At 48.1% G+C, this 17,450-nt stretch overlaps 1 protein-coding gene across 1 annotated transcript; it reads left to right on the top strand.

Annotated features, from left to right (window-relative positions):
• The first annotated feature begins 306 nt into the window (after nt 1–306).
• nid1a (nidogen 1a) lies at nt 307–16,469 on the top strand. The gene is made up of 20 exons (XM_030378230.1): nt 307–672; nt 3,557–3,859; nt 3,954–4,177; nt 4,302–4,555; nt 4,854–4,994; nt 5,103–5,354; nt 5,835–6,035; nt 6,502–6,735; nt 7,087–7,224; nt 7,890–8,018; nt 9,024–9,167; nt 10,112–10,231; nt 10,803–11,018; nt 11,426–11,598; nt 12,536–12,662; nt 12,798–12,969; nt 13,083–13,240; nt 13,673–13,796; nt 14,920–15,032; nt 15,718–16,469. Exons 1-20 carry the CDS (start codon nt 469–471, stop codon nt 15,831–15,833), a joined length of 3,543 nt encoding a protein of 1,180 aa, XP_030234090.1. The 5' UTR covers nt 307–468; the 3' UTR covers nt 15,834–16,469.
• Nucleotides 16,470–17,450: the final 981 nt, after the last annotated feature.

Here is a 17,450-nt window from a genome sequence, read left to right as displayed (position 1 = left end):
TTATAAAACACGTGTCACGTAGTTTTCTATACATGACCATCCGCGTATAGACTTTAATTTAAAGTGAAACACTACAATGCTATCTCCCGTTACTCCTGTGGTGACTGAGATTTCATGAGAATTAGTTGTAATACGTGGCTTCCGAGGATCTAAGATCCTTCACCTCATAATCTCTCTGTTTGACAGAGATTAATCAGCTCTACTATCAATGAACTTGAGTGAACCAACGTTGCTTAACGTTCACCAAAAAGTCAACCCAGTCTCTCAGTCTCTCCCACTCATAATCTCTTCCCCGTTTGTAGTCGAGCAGCAGGAACAACCCGCACCCCTCACAACCTCACAACTCCGCCCCGTGGTCGACCCCTTGCCAGACCTCCAGTAAACCACACTCTCCCAGGCGTCACTCTCTGGTCTACCTACCCTCCGAGAAGCCCCCAAAGACCAGACCCGGTGGCACTGAACACGAAAATGGGTTTCCAGGAACGGGGTTGTCTTCTGTGGGCGACCCTCGTGGTCTCTTTGGTATCGTGGGTGCACTGCGTGAGCAGAGGAGAGCTCTTCCCCTTCGGACCGTCCCGGGACCAGGCGCTGCAACCAGGGAACGACCAGACGCTGCAGCTCGCTCTGGATAAACCATTCTTCTTCTATGATGCAGCCTTCAATAGCATCTATGTAAGTGGATTGAAGTGATATTATATCTGCTAAGCCTATCACCATGTATCGCCATAATTTGTATTTGTCACTTATCAAAAGCAATACATGTTTATTAAAAACAAAACAAACTAATTTGTGTGCAGATATTGTAACTATCATATTTCGTAGACGTCACTGTTGCGCATGTCTTATTGATCCACAAGATCGTCTATTGGAAACTTAAAAATACAACTGGGGCATTTCAGACGTTCTTCTGACCATCGACGGTGTTTAGAAACGCAGTTTTTATTGATGTGCATCATGTTGTTTGGACTGGACTCCCCTGCGGAATGCGGTGTGGTCACGCTACCTTGCGTGGGATTATCGTTTCACTGTTGACCAGGGGCCAAAGTATCTCCACACATCTCATTTTGCAATCCATCCCAAAGCAAAGACCCTCTGGCAGAAGTTATGTGAGGGCTTACTTGACTGAATGATCTCGCATATTGTAAAAAGATACTATTATATCTAGGACTAGTATTCTGTATATAATAGTGTGTTCATGAATCGATAAAAAAAAAGGATTTGAAAATCTTTGAAAATCTGTTCTATTGACAGTCGACTAAAGCAAAGCCCACATAGAAGCATGTTTCAACCCTGTATCCCAGGGCCTGTAACCACCGACCAAAGATGTCTGTACTGAATCTGTGTTTTCATTGTATTTTCATAATTTAGAATGACTTTAAAGTATATCAAAACAACTGGCCTTGAACCCAAGAGCTTAGCAATGACCTTATCAAGTGAACGGTTTTAAGTCTATTGCACATTACATGTTTACTTATAGTTGTGACGGTATGAGCATATTAATGTTACCGTCAGAGAAAGGTTTACTACTCTAAGTGTGTAGGTTAGGTGTATATTGTGCGGTCCCTAAACAAGTGTGGCTGTGCGTGAAAGGCGAGTTATGTGTGCTGCTGCAGTGATTATTATGGCCTGTCGAGTGTCTTGTTGAATGATCAGGCCACATAAATGTTGTCCTAATATGGCTATGCCCCGTGGGGGAAAACTAACACACATCATGTACGTTTATATATTTAAAAAAAAGTAAATAATTACACTTGTTACAAGTTTATAGTGGTCTCCTTGTTGTGAATCAGGTAGGGTTACATCTGTAGAATGAAGTGCAGACATTTTTTTTGAAGGGGCCAGATGTGAGCAGTTGGGATTGCTTTTCCCAGTGCTGTCTCTCTTTTGGGCAGGAAGTGGCTGTGGTGATGGTATTGTGCAATCTGTAGGATCTCTGGGTCTGGGGTAAGGACGGGAAACGGTATGGCTCTGGCCACAAGCGGTGCGCTAGTTTGTACCGGCGCTGGCTCGGGAAGTGCAATAAATAACAATGTGTGTGTGTGCGTGTGTGTGTGTGTGTGTGTTTGTCTGTGTGTGTGTGTGTGTGTGTGTGTGTGTGTGTGTGTGTGTGTGTGTGTGTGTGTGTGTGTGTGTGTGTGTGTGTGTGTGTGTGTGTGTGTGTGTGTGTTTGTGCGTGTGTGCCTGTGTGTCTCTGTGTGTGTGTGTGTGTGTGTGTGCGCCTGTGTACGTGTGTGTGTGTGTGTGTGACAGTGTGGGTGTGTTTGTGAATGTTTGTGTTCCCCAAATATTTACAGGACCCTATTTATTTATTGAAATGATTTAACAACTCTGCATGAGTTCATTAAGAGCTTTACGAGTGTGTAGAGAGAGGAAACACCGTGGCCACAGAACACATCTTGTGTGTTTGTTCATTAGAGACTTTAGTTGGCCAGGGCAGCTGCCCCGATTCATTAGTCTAATGAGCGGGGAATAGAGATCAAAGTGGGCCCAAAGGACACACACTGGGTTCACCTCTGCCACGGCAGCATGCCTGCGTGTGTTATTCAAACCCTTTTGGAACATGTCTGTAAAAGCCATTAGGTCATCGCAGCCCATTCCCCCCAGGCCCACCCCCATGCTACTAACTGAAACCCCTTTTTCATTTCCATATAGCAGACGCTTCTATCCAAAGCGACTTACAAGCATTCATACGGACATTGCTGCTCCGATTCGAAGAGTCAACCGTCGCCAATTCATTTATTTTTTGCCTGTATGTATTTGTCTATGTCAATTATGGCACCCATTGCACTCCTGATCATACCTGGAAAGAGGGATCCCCCACTCTGTATTCCTTCTCACGATTTCCTCCTTGTTAATTAAGGGGGTTTTCTCTTGCCCTATCGGGTGCTAGGGTCAGGGGGGTGTCATACGTGCATGGCCTGTTAAGCTCTTTGAGATTGTACCTGTGATTAAGGGCTATAAAATTAAAATGCAATAACCATGCAAGGCGACAGCCAGCTTGCAAGAGCAGTTCGTAAGGTGTCTTGCTCAAGGACACCTCGACACGCCACTAGGAGAAGCCGGGGTTCGAACTCAGTCCACCCCGGTCTACCTCCTGAGCAGTGGCGGACCCTCGTGCCTCCATGGTTGAAAAAGTGCCCTCAAGAGTGGCGAATACGAGAGAAAGTGCCTTATTGGCTGCCCTTTACATGTGAAAAAATGATTGGGTGCCCTCTGGTGCCCCTTCATACAATAAATTATGATGATGAGCCCTCTAGATAAGAAAATTCGATAACGTGCCTCAATGAGTGCCCTCTTAATGCTCTTACAGTGCCTCCATGGTTGAAAAAGTGCCTTCTAGAGTGGTGAATACGAGAGAAAGTGCCTTATTGGCTGCCCTTTACATGTGAAAAAAATGAATGGGTGTCCTCTTGTGCCCCTTCATACAATAAATTATGACGATGTGCCCTCTAGAGCAAGAATGTGCCCTTTTTATTTTTCCGCCCCTGCCCTTCAAACACTCCGAGTCCGCCACTGCTCCTGAGCTAATCCTCACCGTTGTCTTCACTCGCTTCAGGTCAGCACCAACGGCTTCGTGGCCACTGTCCAGCCGCCCGCCGAGGCAGAGTACCTGGGCAGAATGCCCGCCGACTTCGGCTCGCTCGCCGCACTGCAGGGCGACCTGGACACCAGCGACGGCGTGGGGAAGGTCTTCTTCCGCCAGGACCACAGCCCCGCTGTTCTGCGGCAGGCGGGCGACCTCATCAACGGGGCCTTCCCAGAGGACCCGGCGGTGAGCCCCACCCACGTGGTGGTGGTCACCTGGGTGGACGTGGCCACCCACGAGCCCCCGAGCCGAGGGGACGGCGTGGGCAAGAAGGTGAGACCCGCTGGGACGGGCCGCCGTGGAGAGAGAGGGGTGGTGCCGCTGCACTGAACCCACTGATTGATATCGTGGATCTTTCGTCCCACAGAGGAACACCTTCCAGCTGGTGATCGCAACCCACGAGAAGGCCTCCTACGCCATTTTGCTGTACGAAAGGGGTGGGGTGCAGTTCCACTCCACACCCATCGGGGGCGCTAGCGTGCCCATGCAGGTCGGCATCAGTAAGGGTCTGGTCAAGGGCTACTTCTTCTCCAGTCAAGGGCCCTACTACCCCATCGCCACTGATGAGGCCACCGTCAGGGAGCTGGCGGAGTAAGTAGCTCAGCACCCACCTGCTGATTCTCAGGAACGTTGTTCATTCATGTAAAACGTGGTTCCTGAATCCATGAGGATTGTGTCAGGAGTCATGGTTCGAGTCTGTTCCCATCCCTCTCAGGGAGACCAACGCGGGCGTACGCGGCGTCTACGTGTTCGAGGTCGGAACTTCGCCCCTGTTCTCCAACGTGGCCCCCGGCGAGGTCCTTGACCTCCCGGCCGAGAGGCCACAGGAGCCGACCCCACAGACCAGAAAGGCCAGCTATGACGCGGGAGAGCAAGTGGAGGCCCTCTCTCTACCGTTCAACCCCAACTACCACCCGGTGCACCAACCGGAGGTGGTGGTGGTGGACAACACCGACATCAACGTAGACGGTGGGTCTATGTACATTTAGGGCATTTAGCAGACACTTTTATCCAATCGTCGGGAGCAGTTAGGGTAAGATGTCTTGCTCAGGAACAACTCGACACTCCTAGGAGGAGCCAGAGATTGAACTAGCAACCTTTCGGTTACATGTCAACGCGCTCTCCCTCCTAAGATAAACTCTTCATCGATTCATCGATTCTGCTGGTTACTGTGGTAGTGCTGTACTATGTTCTTAACGTGTTGAGTGCTGTCATTCCAAGCGCCATCTTTTATGCTCAACGATCCGTCTGTCCGCTCCACTCGCAGTGTTCCGGTACAACTCCGAGACCTGCGCCGCCGGCAGAAGCCACTGCGGTCCTTTCGCCGAATGCCGGGACTACACGGGCGGCTACTGCTGCCACTGCACGCCCGGTTTCTACGGCAACGGAAAACAGTGTGTGGCGGAGGGTGAGAACCTGGTCCCGTGCCGTGTTAAAACACCAACACTAGCGCCAGGAAGCAGTAGTTCAGCGAGGCACTGAGATGAAGGTTTGAGTCTTTTCGCCCCCCCCACAGGAAAACACCAGAGGATTAACGGGAAGGTGCAAGGAAGGGTTTACGTGGGCCACTCCCCCTCGCCGGTTGAGTTCAGCAACAACGACCTCCACTCGTACGTGGTGGTCAACGACGGGCGCTCCTACGTGGCCATCAGCGACATCCCGGACAGCCTTGGGCCCTCGCTGATGCCCCTGTCCGCCGTGGGCGGGGTCATCGGCTGGGCCTTCGCCCTGGAGCAGCCCGGCTTCAAGAACGGCTTCAGCATCGTAGGTGAGGGAAAAGATTCCAGACCAACGGACCGAGCGAGACTAAAAATGCTTTCGGTTCGCCTTGGCTTTGCCGGTTCAAGTGACGTCTTTGTTATTTGCGTCGCTCAGCAATATTTTCACTGAACTCAAGAAGCATTCAACCGTTGATGCTGCACCATGGTCTGAAAAGCGTGAACGGCTTCCCCTTGACCTAGCGTCAAAGAAAGGACCCTCCCTGCATTACGTCATCTCGGACCCAGAACAGGCAGGGAGAGAGGGGATGGAGGTTGTGGGATGATCACAGTTCATTCAGAGCAATTCAATTCAATTAAATCACAGTTTAGTCTCAAAGGGGCTGAAACAGGCTGTATATTCATGACACCCCCCCTGACCCTAGCCCTCCCGAGGGCAAGAAAAAACTCCTTAATTAGCAAGGAAGAAATCTTGAGAAGCATCAGCGGGACGCTCCTCTTGATGTTTTCCCCTCTTCCCTCCCCTGCAGGAGGGGAGTTCACCAGGAAGGCGGACGTGACCTTCCAGCCCGGCAACGAGAAGCTGAGCATCACGCAGGAGTTCAAGGGCATCGACGAGCACGACCACCTGGTAGTGAGCACCGTCCTGGAGGGCCGCGTCCCCGAGGTGCCCCGGGGGGCCACCGTGCAACTCGACAAGTACTCTGAGATCTACCAGTACGCCAACAACCGTAAGGCACCCAGACTCAGAGTCTCGTCAATGTCACGCATGCATGACGTCGTGGATACATTAACAACGGCAACAAGTTATTCAGTAGAAAATGTCTAACTTCTATGTTGCAAAAAATGCTGCTGTTCAGGCAAGTATATTGAATATACATTATAAATTGTATATATTGTCTATATTATAGATTTTGATTGTGTTGAGACAAATAAGTAAAAGCCATTCCTTAACATGATCGCATGCTGGAAAATCGCAAACTTTCCTTGATTCTCGAGTTTGCCTTGCAAACGATCATGTTATATACACATGTGCATTAGTCTTTACCTCTCTCTGCGTGCATCTGCTAATGCTGTTAGACATGACCCTGTCCAATCCCCAAGAGGCTTCTGAATCATCGTTCAACCTTTCAAGTGGTGCAAAGGGAGCCATGCATGTCTGTTGGTTTTCACCCCATCTGTGCCTCCACTCCCCAGTCATCAGCTCGTCGTCCACGCGGGACTACGTGGTCACCCTTCCCGAGGGCACGTCCGAGACCCGGACGTACCAGTGGCGCCAGACCATCAGCTTCCAGAGCTGCCAGCACGACGAGTCCCTCAGATCCATGAAACCCACCCAGATGCTCAACGTGGACCAGATCTTCGTCATGTACGACTCCACCAACATGCTCATGCGCTACGCCATGAGCAACAAGATCGCCGACGTCAACGGTGAGGTCACGCGGGTTATTGTCGTCCCATCCTGAGACTTCCTGTTTTGGCCCTATTTCACTTCCTTCCTGGTGTTCTCGTGGTCCACATCCTGGCCCCAGATAGCGCATGCGGGACTATTCTGTCTCGATCGTCTGGTGATTGCTGCTGTGATTGGTGAGGGAAGTCTAGCAGCGACCCCCCTGTATGTATATATATAGGCCGTCAGATCTTATCTTCTCACGACGACCTATATATATATATATATATATATATAAACTGAGTGAGATCTTATCTTGTCATGATGACCGCTATAGACCCATCTGAGCGTTGTATATAAACCCGCCCCGTTCCTGTGTGTCCTGGCCTCAGGAGGAGAACCCGAGGAGAACCCTTGCTTCACCGGGAGACACGGGTGCGACACCAACGCCGTTTGCCGCCCGGGCCAGGGCACTCACTTCAACTGCGAGTGTGCCGTCGGATTCGACGGAGACGGTCGCTCGTGCCGCGGTACGGATGAAAAATTTATACAAAACCTCCCATTGTGTGTAATACAAGTATATGAATACAAGAGGATTTGAAGGGGAAAGAAATATAATTATGTATATATCTATATTATATATAAATAGAATTATAGCTTCACCTACATGTGAACCCCTACAAAATGTGATTAGTAACAGTTACATTTACATGATGAATGATTCCATCAGGGAAATGGTATGTATCTGTAAGGAGCCATCGTTTGATTTTCCATTAGACTCAATTAGTAATTCCTTCCTTCCTGGGAAGCTGGGCACTCCTTGACAATTAGCATAGCGAGACGTTAGCGTAAACAAAGCCACCGTATTACTGCACCACATGGTCCCAGACCAAACATTCAATCAAAGGACAGCATATCCAGTTCCCAGCCCCCTCTCAGCATATCAGAGAGGGAGAGGGAGAGAGAGAACTTCTGTAGTGCACAAGGAGGAGAGAGAAAAGGGATGTTTTTCAGTCACCATAAAGATAGGTTCTGTAGATTGTTGTAATTAAGACTGGAAACGCCCCCGCTGATCCGGCATCAGGAAAACGATAATGTACAGAGTTCCCAGAGTTCACTAGGAGACTGTAATCAACTGCAGTTCTTTGATGATTCCATCGTGACTGTGGTTTTGTCTCTATGTTTGCCCCACCAGACGTGGACGAATGCAGAACCATCCCTAATATCTGTGACCAGAATGCCATCTGCAACAACCAGCCGGGAACCTTCCGCTGTGAATGTCACGAAGGCTATCAGTTTGCCACTGATGGCCACTCGTGTCTTGGTAAGTGGCATGTGTGCATCGCCAGGTCCAATTGCAAGTCTCTGGTAATAGTTGGTGGAAATGTTCCAATAAACAAACTTATAAAACATAAACGGTAATAGAAGGTATAATACCTTTGTTTATCACGAATGGAGAGTTATTGAGGCATATGATTAGCATGGCGGACTTGAGTTAATACTGGGGAATACTGGAATAATTAGGGTCTAGGAGTGAGTGTGTGTGTGTGTGTGTGTGTGTGTGTGTGTGTGTGTGTGTGTGTGTGTGTGTGTGTGTGTGTGTGTGTGTGTGTGTGTGTGTGTGTGTGTGTGTGTGTGTGTGGGTGTGTGTGTGTGTGTGTGTGCGTGTGTACGTGCGTGCGTGTGTGTGTGCGTGTGTGTGTGTGCGCGTGTGTGCGTGTGTGTGCGTGTGTATCTGTGTGTTCACGCAAGCCTATTACCCAGAGATTCTTACTTTCTGTATCAACCTTCCTAATGCTTGCTATGGACTTAAAAACTTTATTTTCACTGCCTCGTGCTATCCATCCCTTTAATGACACACCTATCAGCAGGGCCGACGGACTGCGGGGGAAAGTGAGACAGTTGTGGGGGGGCCCAAGGCAGAGGGGGGGCCCATGGCAAAAAAAAAAAAAAAAATATATATATATATATATATATATATATATATATATATATATATATATATATATATATATATATATATATATATCTACCAGCCCATAGTGTTAGGAGTCGCACACGTCGACGTCTTCCCCCCCCCCCCCTCAACAATTGCTCCCTCCCCCCCCCCCCCCCCCCCCCTCCCCCTGGTCAACAATTGCTCCTTACCCAATTGCTCCTTACCCAGCTCCTCCAGCGCAGGGGGGCCCATCAGTACCCCTTGCATAGGGGCCCAGGATTTGGTGCAACGGCCCTGCCTATCAGGACTTCATTATTTTAATTTCAACATTTATATTTACATTGGCGGTAAAACCCGGTTTGACATACCGCTCATTCTCCTCTCCAACAGAAGTCAGCCGACCCACCAACCACTGTGACGAAGGAACCCACGACTGTGACGTCCCTGAGCGCGCTCAGTGCAGCTACACCGGAGGCTCCGCCTTCATCTGCTCCTGCCTGCCAGGATACATAGGCGATGGCAGAGTGTGTCAAGGTGATCGATGAGAGCACACACTTCATCATTAACACTACAAGTCAAAGCTGTCCGGACCCACCCTGAAACGAGAGCACACACAGTTCATCAATAACTCTACAAGTTGCAGCTCTCTTGCATGGCAATAAAAAGTACCTCACTAGTGAACTGAAACTATCCACGCAGCGATGGCCTAGCGGAATACGTGTTTACAATAAGGATTACTTCACTCAAGTGTTTTGCTTTTAGTTATTACAACCAGTTCAGCCTCCGCATTCCACAACGACGATGGCCGGGACATAATTGTTAAACCATCCAACCGGGGGAGCGCAGCGTAGATTGGTTATACATATGGTACAACTACACAGCAGGACATGAAACAAAGCAGATGGTGTATGTATATTCACCACATCCCGGCCCTCTCCCCCCCCCGCCATACACACACTCACTCTCAAGGGATTCACCCATTCATATTTTCCATCTCTTCTCTCTCTCTTTTCTCCATACCTCTCCTGTCCTCTTGTTCTGTAGTCTACCGGTATCTGCTCAAATCATCCATACATACAACGCCACGGTCAGACCCCCCAGTCGACCTCTGACCTCAAACTCAGCCAAGGCCGAAGTTCACACCAGATCTTTAAAACTGAACCTCAGGCTCTCAAGTGGTCGGCACGCGGCTCAGGAGGTAGAGCGGGTTGGCTGGAAGCCAGAAGGTTGCTTATTCGATCCCCGGCTCCTTCTAGTGTCGAGGTGTCCCTGAGCAAGACACCTCACCCTAACTGCCCCCCGACGAGCTGGCTGTTGCCTTGCATGGTTGACTCCGCCATCGGTGTGTGAATGTGTGCATGAATGGTTGATTGTTAGCCGATATCGTAAAGCGCTTTGAGTGGCCACTGGTTAGAAAAGGGCTGAATAAATGCAGTCCATTTACCATTTATCAACGCCTCGTGTCTTGATTCCCCAAGACTCGGATGAATGCCGGCCTGGCAGCTGCCACCAGGACGCCGTGTGCTACAACACCCAGGGATCCTTCACCTGCCAGTGCAGGCCAGGTTACTATGGAGACGGCTTCCAGTGCGCCCCAGGTGAGAGTCTCGGAATGCGAGCCCCCCTGCGGCCTCGGAGAGCCTTGATAACATTCACCACGCTCTCTCTGGAACACAGTGGGTTTAATCTGCTGTTAATGAGGCTTGGGTTGAATCTGGATTTCAAGTCGTTTCCAGTCCTATTTTTAACAAAATTGTATCTGGTATTAATGAGTGGGGTTATTATAAAAGGGCTGTAGATCGTTTTTCTGCCATCTATCCGTAATGTCTGGACGGAGAACGATGAAAGAGATTTTCTGTCGTAACTGAATTCCATATTTTGCAATGCTTTTTCAAGAAGACTGTTCTAATAAATGGAGATTTCAAGTAGTTTCCATTCTTATTTTTAACTTGATTTTATCTGGTATTAATGAGGCTGGGGTTGTTATAAAAGTGCATTAGATCCTTTTTCCTGCCATCTATCAGTAATGTCGGGAGAAGGAGAACGATCAAAGAGATTTTCAGTCTTAACTAAATTCCATCTTTTATTTCTTTGAGGAGATTGTTCTAATGAATGGTTGTTTCTAGCACTTTCCAGTCTTATTCTGAACTGGATTTATACGCTCCCCAGAGAGGACCAAGACCCAGTGTGAAGCCCACAGAGACAGCCTCCTGGTGGCCTCAGAGTACCGGCCCCGGCCAGTCGGCCACCATGTCCCCACGTGCAGCGACCGCGGCGACTACACGCCGGTCCAGTGTCACGCCAGCACCGGACACTGCTGGTGTGTGGACCACCGCGGGCAGGAGATCCCCGGGACGCGCTTCGGACCGGGCCAGCGGCCATCTTGTGAGTAGCAGCTCCGTGGCTGATTACAAAATGACTCTGACATCACCAATGCTGTAGTCTACAAAATACATACAAAATATGAAACTTTATTCTGTGCACTTAAAAAATGTTGCACTTTGCTCTTCTGTTAGGCCTGCTGTTAATGGATTCTTTTTCCTTTTGTTTTTGTATTTCGTTTTTTCATGGCTCTCGATTAACAATAGCACCTCCAAAGCTGAATAAAAAAGTACACCTACATCACATATGCTGTAGTAAACAAAATACGTACAAAATATGAAACGTTATTTTGCACACTGGGTTCTTTCAAAAATATTTTTTAGTGTTGATTGACAATAAAGTTTTCAGAATCGGAATTAGTATGAATTCCACCGTTGGCCACCACTCATTTCCCGCCGGACCTCCACTAGGTATTGACCACGGCGACTCCCAGCCCCCGGTGAGACCCACCCCCCGACCCAATGTCCAGCCCCCCCCCTCGGGGACCCACCTGGTGTTCGCCCAGAACGGCCGGATCGAGCACATCCCCCTGGAGGGCTATGACATGAAGCCCGACCAGGCCAAGACCGTGCTCCATCTGCCTGTGAGTCTGTTGTGTTGTGTCGCAACTTGTTGTTGTTTCAGATCAATCCTCCTCGGTCGACTGGCGGCGTTTACTATGGGATGTTTTATTGGATTGGGTTTTCCTAAGGGTTTTTCAAAGATGTTTGACATGTGGTTCGAATCTGTTTGTTATTCTGTCAAATGGGTGAATTGTCGTGTATTGGAGATTGAGTGTGCTCTAATAGTCATGGCTTGTTTATTTCTGAATGTTTGGTTAGAAGAGCGGTTGTGCGTCTGTGCGGTCTAATGTGAAAACGCATCGTGACCTTAGGAATCCCATTTGACATTCTCACTGTGTGATAATGGGTTTGTGCAGTTTAAAATGAAAACGATCCATATCCAATGCTTCTTACTTTAAGCATAAGAATAGGATGTTAAATGTGGCTTAACTCGAGCAGAAAAAATAGCACTTACTTGTAAGTATCTGTCAACATTCTGGAGAAAGCCACCACAACCACCTGTGTTGAAATTAGTGTCTTCTGCACATGTTGTCAGCTTACCTAAGTTTGCTTGCCTGTAATAACCAGCTTGTGCGTTGAAGCTCCCAATTTCCCCCCTTCTGCCTCATGCTCTGGAAAAGGCTAGGCTTGTGCATTATTGTAGACACATGGTGACATGGTTGCTAATTGCTAACATCAGCGCAACATCCTAGAACTACAAACTGCATTTAATGTCGCGCAGATTCCCAGGCCAGCTGGCTCCGGTTTGTGTCTAGCTGTTGCGCATCCATATTCCGGGGCTGTTCTTTTTTTATGGGCCAGTTTTTGTTTGTTTTCTAGCCTGTGTCTAGACGTTAATGCCTGGAAATATGCAGAACCATCTGTCTTGTTTTTGTTCTCGTTTTATGGCGCACCGTTCAGGTTTTCAAAGAAACCGCACTTCAAAGACACGGGTGGTTGACCTCTCTATCTCCGCAGGGCAAGCTCATCATCGGGGTGGCCTACGACTGCGTGGAGAAGATGGTCTACTGGACGGAGATCAGCCCGTCCTCCATCAACAAGGCCAGCCTGGAAGGAGGAGACATCATCCCGGTCATTGAGTCAGGTGGGGTCCACGATCGCAGTGAATTCAGCCTCAAAACCACGTCTGTTATCCTCTTGCATCACACACGTTACTCTCCGTTTGCGATTACTTTTGAAGTGAGAGCAATCGATGAGTCCTCGTCTCCTTTCCAAATAGGGGTCAGCAGCCCGGAGGGGATCGCCGTAGACCACCTGGGCCGGAATATATTCTGGACGGATTCCAGCACGGACCAGATTGAAGTAGCCTCCATGGACGGGTCTCAACGGCGGGTCATTGTAGCCACGGACCTCGTAAACCCCCGTGCTATCATCGCCGACCCCCCTAATGGGTTAGGCCTTCTCATGTGTTGCCCATTTTGCTCGTGCTTGGACACAAACGTTTTCTTTGAATCTCTCCCAAGTCCAGCATCTGATCTAACAACGCCTGCATTCCTTTACAAAGAAACCTCTACTGGGCTGACTGGGACCGGGAAGCGCCCAAGATTGAGACCGCTTATATGGACGGGACCAACAGACGGGTGTTGGTGAAGGATAACCTGAGCCTTCCCAACGGCTTGACCTACGAGCCTCAGAGCTCTCTGCTCTGCTGGGCAGATGCCGGTAGGTTTCCCCTAGAGTCTGCATAGCCTCCCCCTCCCCTACCCCTACACCCTTCTTACTCACTTATTGTATGTTGTACGTCTTTGCCCTTAATGTACAGACCTTTTGTATGTTGTACGTCTTTGCACTTAGTAGTTGCACTTAATAGTACTTAGCATTGTGTAGTATCTTATCCTAGCTAGCTTTGTTGGATAGAATAACCTAGCGTTTGTAACAAGGGCTCGAATGCCCTAAATGGCAATCTAAATGTAATGTTCTAGTAAACGTTCAATAACAAGGCTGTGTTGTTTTTGCTAACTTGCCAACATGCCACATGACATCACCCTAGGCGCAGCTTTTTTTCTTCATATCATCTTTGGCAACGTAGACTTCAACTGTCGTAACACAGGCATTTTATTGTCCCATAACCGGGGAACTCTCTCCTGCTTGTAGGCACGAGGATCCTGGAGTGTATGAACCCGGGAAGGGGAGACCGCAGAAAGATGACTGAGGGGATCCAGTACCCGTTCGGGATGACTTCTTATAGGAAAAACCTTTATTACACCGACTGGGATAGGTAGGCTCCGTCACCAAGGGTTGGTCAACAAATGACTTATTTTGTCCCATGTTGAAATTAATACTTGCTATGGTATATTCAACAACTTAAGGGTTAGACTCGAGACATAGCTGAGTGGAAACGTATCCTGGAGGCATCCTCATAATGTAAAAGGGTCGGCTTTGCTCAGGAGGTAGAGCAGTCGCCTTGTAGTTCGTTCCCCAGCTCCTCCTAGCTGAGTGTTGATGTGTCCCTGAGCAAGACACTTAACCCTAACTGCTCCTGACGAGCTGGCTGTCGCCTTACATGGTTGACTCTACCGTCGTAGTGGTAATGTGTGTATTAACCTATGAAAGTCGCTTTGGATAAAAGTGTCTGCTAAATGCCCTAATTGTAATTGTATTTGTAAAACATTCCTTGCAAAAAATCCCCATCCAAAATTAAAAAGTTATTCTGGGTTGCTGCAAAAAGCTACAAAAAAAACAATGAACCCTTTATGTACACTTTGGCGTGTGATGTAAGAGACCAGCGTTGTCCTGGTGGCCAATTAGCGGGCCATGAAGAAGAGAGGGCCAAAGGTTAACCTTCCAGCACCGCTCCCAGAGGAAGGGTTCAGGCCTTGATGTTCCCCCACACTCGGCGCCTCTTCCCTGCACACTGGAGGGCTTTCTCCCCTCCGTGGGGCCAGGCGGTTTGTGGACCATGACCACGGAGAGAGGGTGCCAGGCGATAGAGAGCAGGGTCAAGCAGGCCGCTTTAAAAAGTGACAGCTGCCTGCCATTTTTCAGTCTCTTCAGCGTCTGTGAATGACCTGTCCATGACCCCCTTCCCTCTGATCTGCCCAGAGATTTACCCCGGTGGATCAGAGAGGAGCAGTTTTTTGGGTTTGGGATTGTGTGTGCGTCTGTGTGTGTGTTTTTGTGCGTCTGTGTGTGTGTGTGTGTGTCTTTGTGTGTGCGTCACTGCGTATCTCTGTTAGTCTTTTTGTTTGTCTTTCGTACGGGGGAGCCTAAACGCTTGCAGTGCTTCAAAAAGGAGCCAAATTAACTCCAAACTAAACTTGACTCCCACTGCTTCCACCAGGAGCCCCGTCCGTCTCTGCCCATGGAGGACTGAACTGTTCTGTTGATTATGTTTACGTTAGGCAGGCTGTGGTTGCCGTGGACACCAACAGTGGCCGGGAGACGTCCGAGTTCCTGCCTCTGAAACGCACCAAGCTGTACGGCATCACCACCGCCTACGCCCAGTGTCCAGAGGGTAACTCACACACTCAACACACACTCAATACATCTGAGCATACTTCCTAAATCTCCTCTTTTTACGTTGACCCCCAAATGTTTACCGAAAACGACATTCTGTTTACACCGTGACCTTTGGCAGCATTCTGTGATTCATAGACCTAAATAGTCTAAAGAGCATTTCTTAGAAATGCTGTCACTCTGGTAAAATTGTGGCTTCCTCCAGCCTCTTTCTGGTCACTGTCGCCATCCCATGAACCCCTTTGAGTTCAATACGGGACTTTTGGAAAAAAGCGAGTATGGATGTACTCCTCAAGCATTTAAGTATCTGGAGGAATTAGGAACAGTTAGTGCATATTGCAGTACGAGGCTTTACTCCTCCAAACCTACCCGCTAGATAAGAGGGCATAAATCCAGAGAATGCAGAGCCAAGGGGCCCTCCGACATCTGGAGTCTGCTACGTCTCACCCAACTATGTGTATCTGTTGACCAAATTGAGAAGCGGCTGTTGCCTTAAGCCCAAATGTTCTGGTGCTTGAAAAACAAACCTTTCTCCTCCCCCCCATAAACGGTCTCAGGGTGGACTGTGTTGAACATAACAGACTGTCATCGTTGGACATGTCTAACTTTTCTGTTCTTGTTTCTCCTCAACACCCCATTACCCCCCCCCCCCCCCCCCCCCCCCCCACACCCCCCCCCCCCAGGACAAAACTACTGTGCTGCGAACAACGGAGGTTGCTCTCACCTCTGTTTAGCCACGCCGAATGGACGCTCCTGCAAGTGTCCCGACAACGCGTCCAGCGTGGGCTGTGTGGAGTGAGGGCAGTGAGCTGGAGATGGAGAAGGAGATGGAGAGAGAGAGAAGAGAAAGGGAGATAGAGAGAAGAGAGAGGGAGAAAGAGAGAGGGAGATAGAGAGAGAGAAAGATGGGGAGAGAGAGAGAGAGAGAGAGAGAGAGAGAGAGAGAGAGAGATCTGCGGATGTGATAAGGAGTGGAAGTCCCAAAGGGTTTTTGGGACTTTTGAGTCCCAAAGTGTTCTTTAGTGTAACTGCTCGACAGTAACAGACAAAAACAAAAGAAAATACAGCGATGTAATTCCTCTGCCTTTATGAATATATATGAATGCCTATCAGAATTGTAAATATATACACATTTTGTTGACATTGTTTTATACCAATGCACATAATCTAAAGAAACTAAGGAACTACAGGGATATTGAATATTTAAAATGTGAAATTCATTACAGCAATAAATGACATCAGGTGCTCCAACATGGTTATTATGATGTTTTACATACGTTAACGTCAGCTTGTGATAAACTGTAACACAGGTTATGATATGGGACGTGTGGGTTACCGAATTGACAATCAAATGAGAGGAAAAACATGACTCGAGGTGCAAATACTATGGAGTTGGTTTACATTCTGGGGAGTGATTAAAAAAAGTTACATGGTTGTGTGTCTCTGAGTGAAGTTACAGCGCCATCGTGTGGGATGCAGGCTATGTCGCCATTGAACGATAAAAGGGGTCATTTGAACCACTTCCAATTCCCGTTGTTATTTGGAAAATACATTTAATCAATATATTAAGCGTAATTTGTGAATATATATAAACAGTATATGGCAACTGAACCACAATAGCATGCAAGTTGCCTTTATCACTGCCCGAGCTCCTTGGAAACATGTTCATACCTATTTAGTTTTTCACCCAACTGAATAATGCAATGCTTTCAAATGAAACGGCCTTGTTCTGCAGTTAGAGAAGAAATAGGCTACTTTGTCTTCCAGCGTTCACACACAAGCACACACACACACACACACACGCACGCACGCACGCACACACACGCACACACACTTTCAACTAAATATGTCGACTGTGGTTGAAATGTGTGAACTGAGGAGATATGGGTTGATTAGGGGATTATGCAAGAATTATATTACGATTTTGACGCTACATATATATAACAGCATGTAATATCCAAAATCGTGATATAATGTTGTGTCACAATGTACACAAAATGCTGCTGTGTGTACATTGCTCTATTGCTGAACCAAGCCTATCCAGTGTGTAGAAGTTTACACTGTAGCTTGATGTAAATGCATTGCACATTTGAGAGGATATCAAATCATAGTTGAATATATTGTGAAAGATAATGATTTAAATTTACTCAGAAATATGGACATCTTAAAACTGCCGTAGCCACATGCCACCAACTGTCCTTTAAAAGTACAAGGTAAATCGAATACAATTCTCAAAAATGTGCACAACGTCTTCATGTGCATGCAATTAATAAAAAGATAATGTGTGATGTTATGGCGGGTCGGTGTGGTACTGATGCTGCTCGTTAGGATGGGGGCGCTATTGTTTTATAAACTGCTTGGGCGGGACGCCATAAACCACAGTAGCGCTTTGACGGATGCTGGCTGATGAGAGAAC

Source organism: Gadus morhua, chromosome 15, assembly GCF_902167405.1.
Source record: "Gadus morhua chromosome 15, gadMor3.0, whole genome shotgun sequence".
NCBI classification, from domain to species: domain Eukaryota; kingdom Metazoa; phylum Chordata; class Actinopteri; order Gadiformes; family Gadidae; genus Gadus; species Gadus morhua.
Note: the sequence above shows the minus strand (reverse complement) of the source record. Positions and strands in the feature narration are given on the sequence as shown.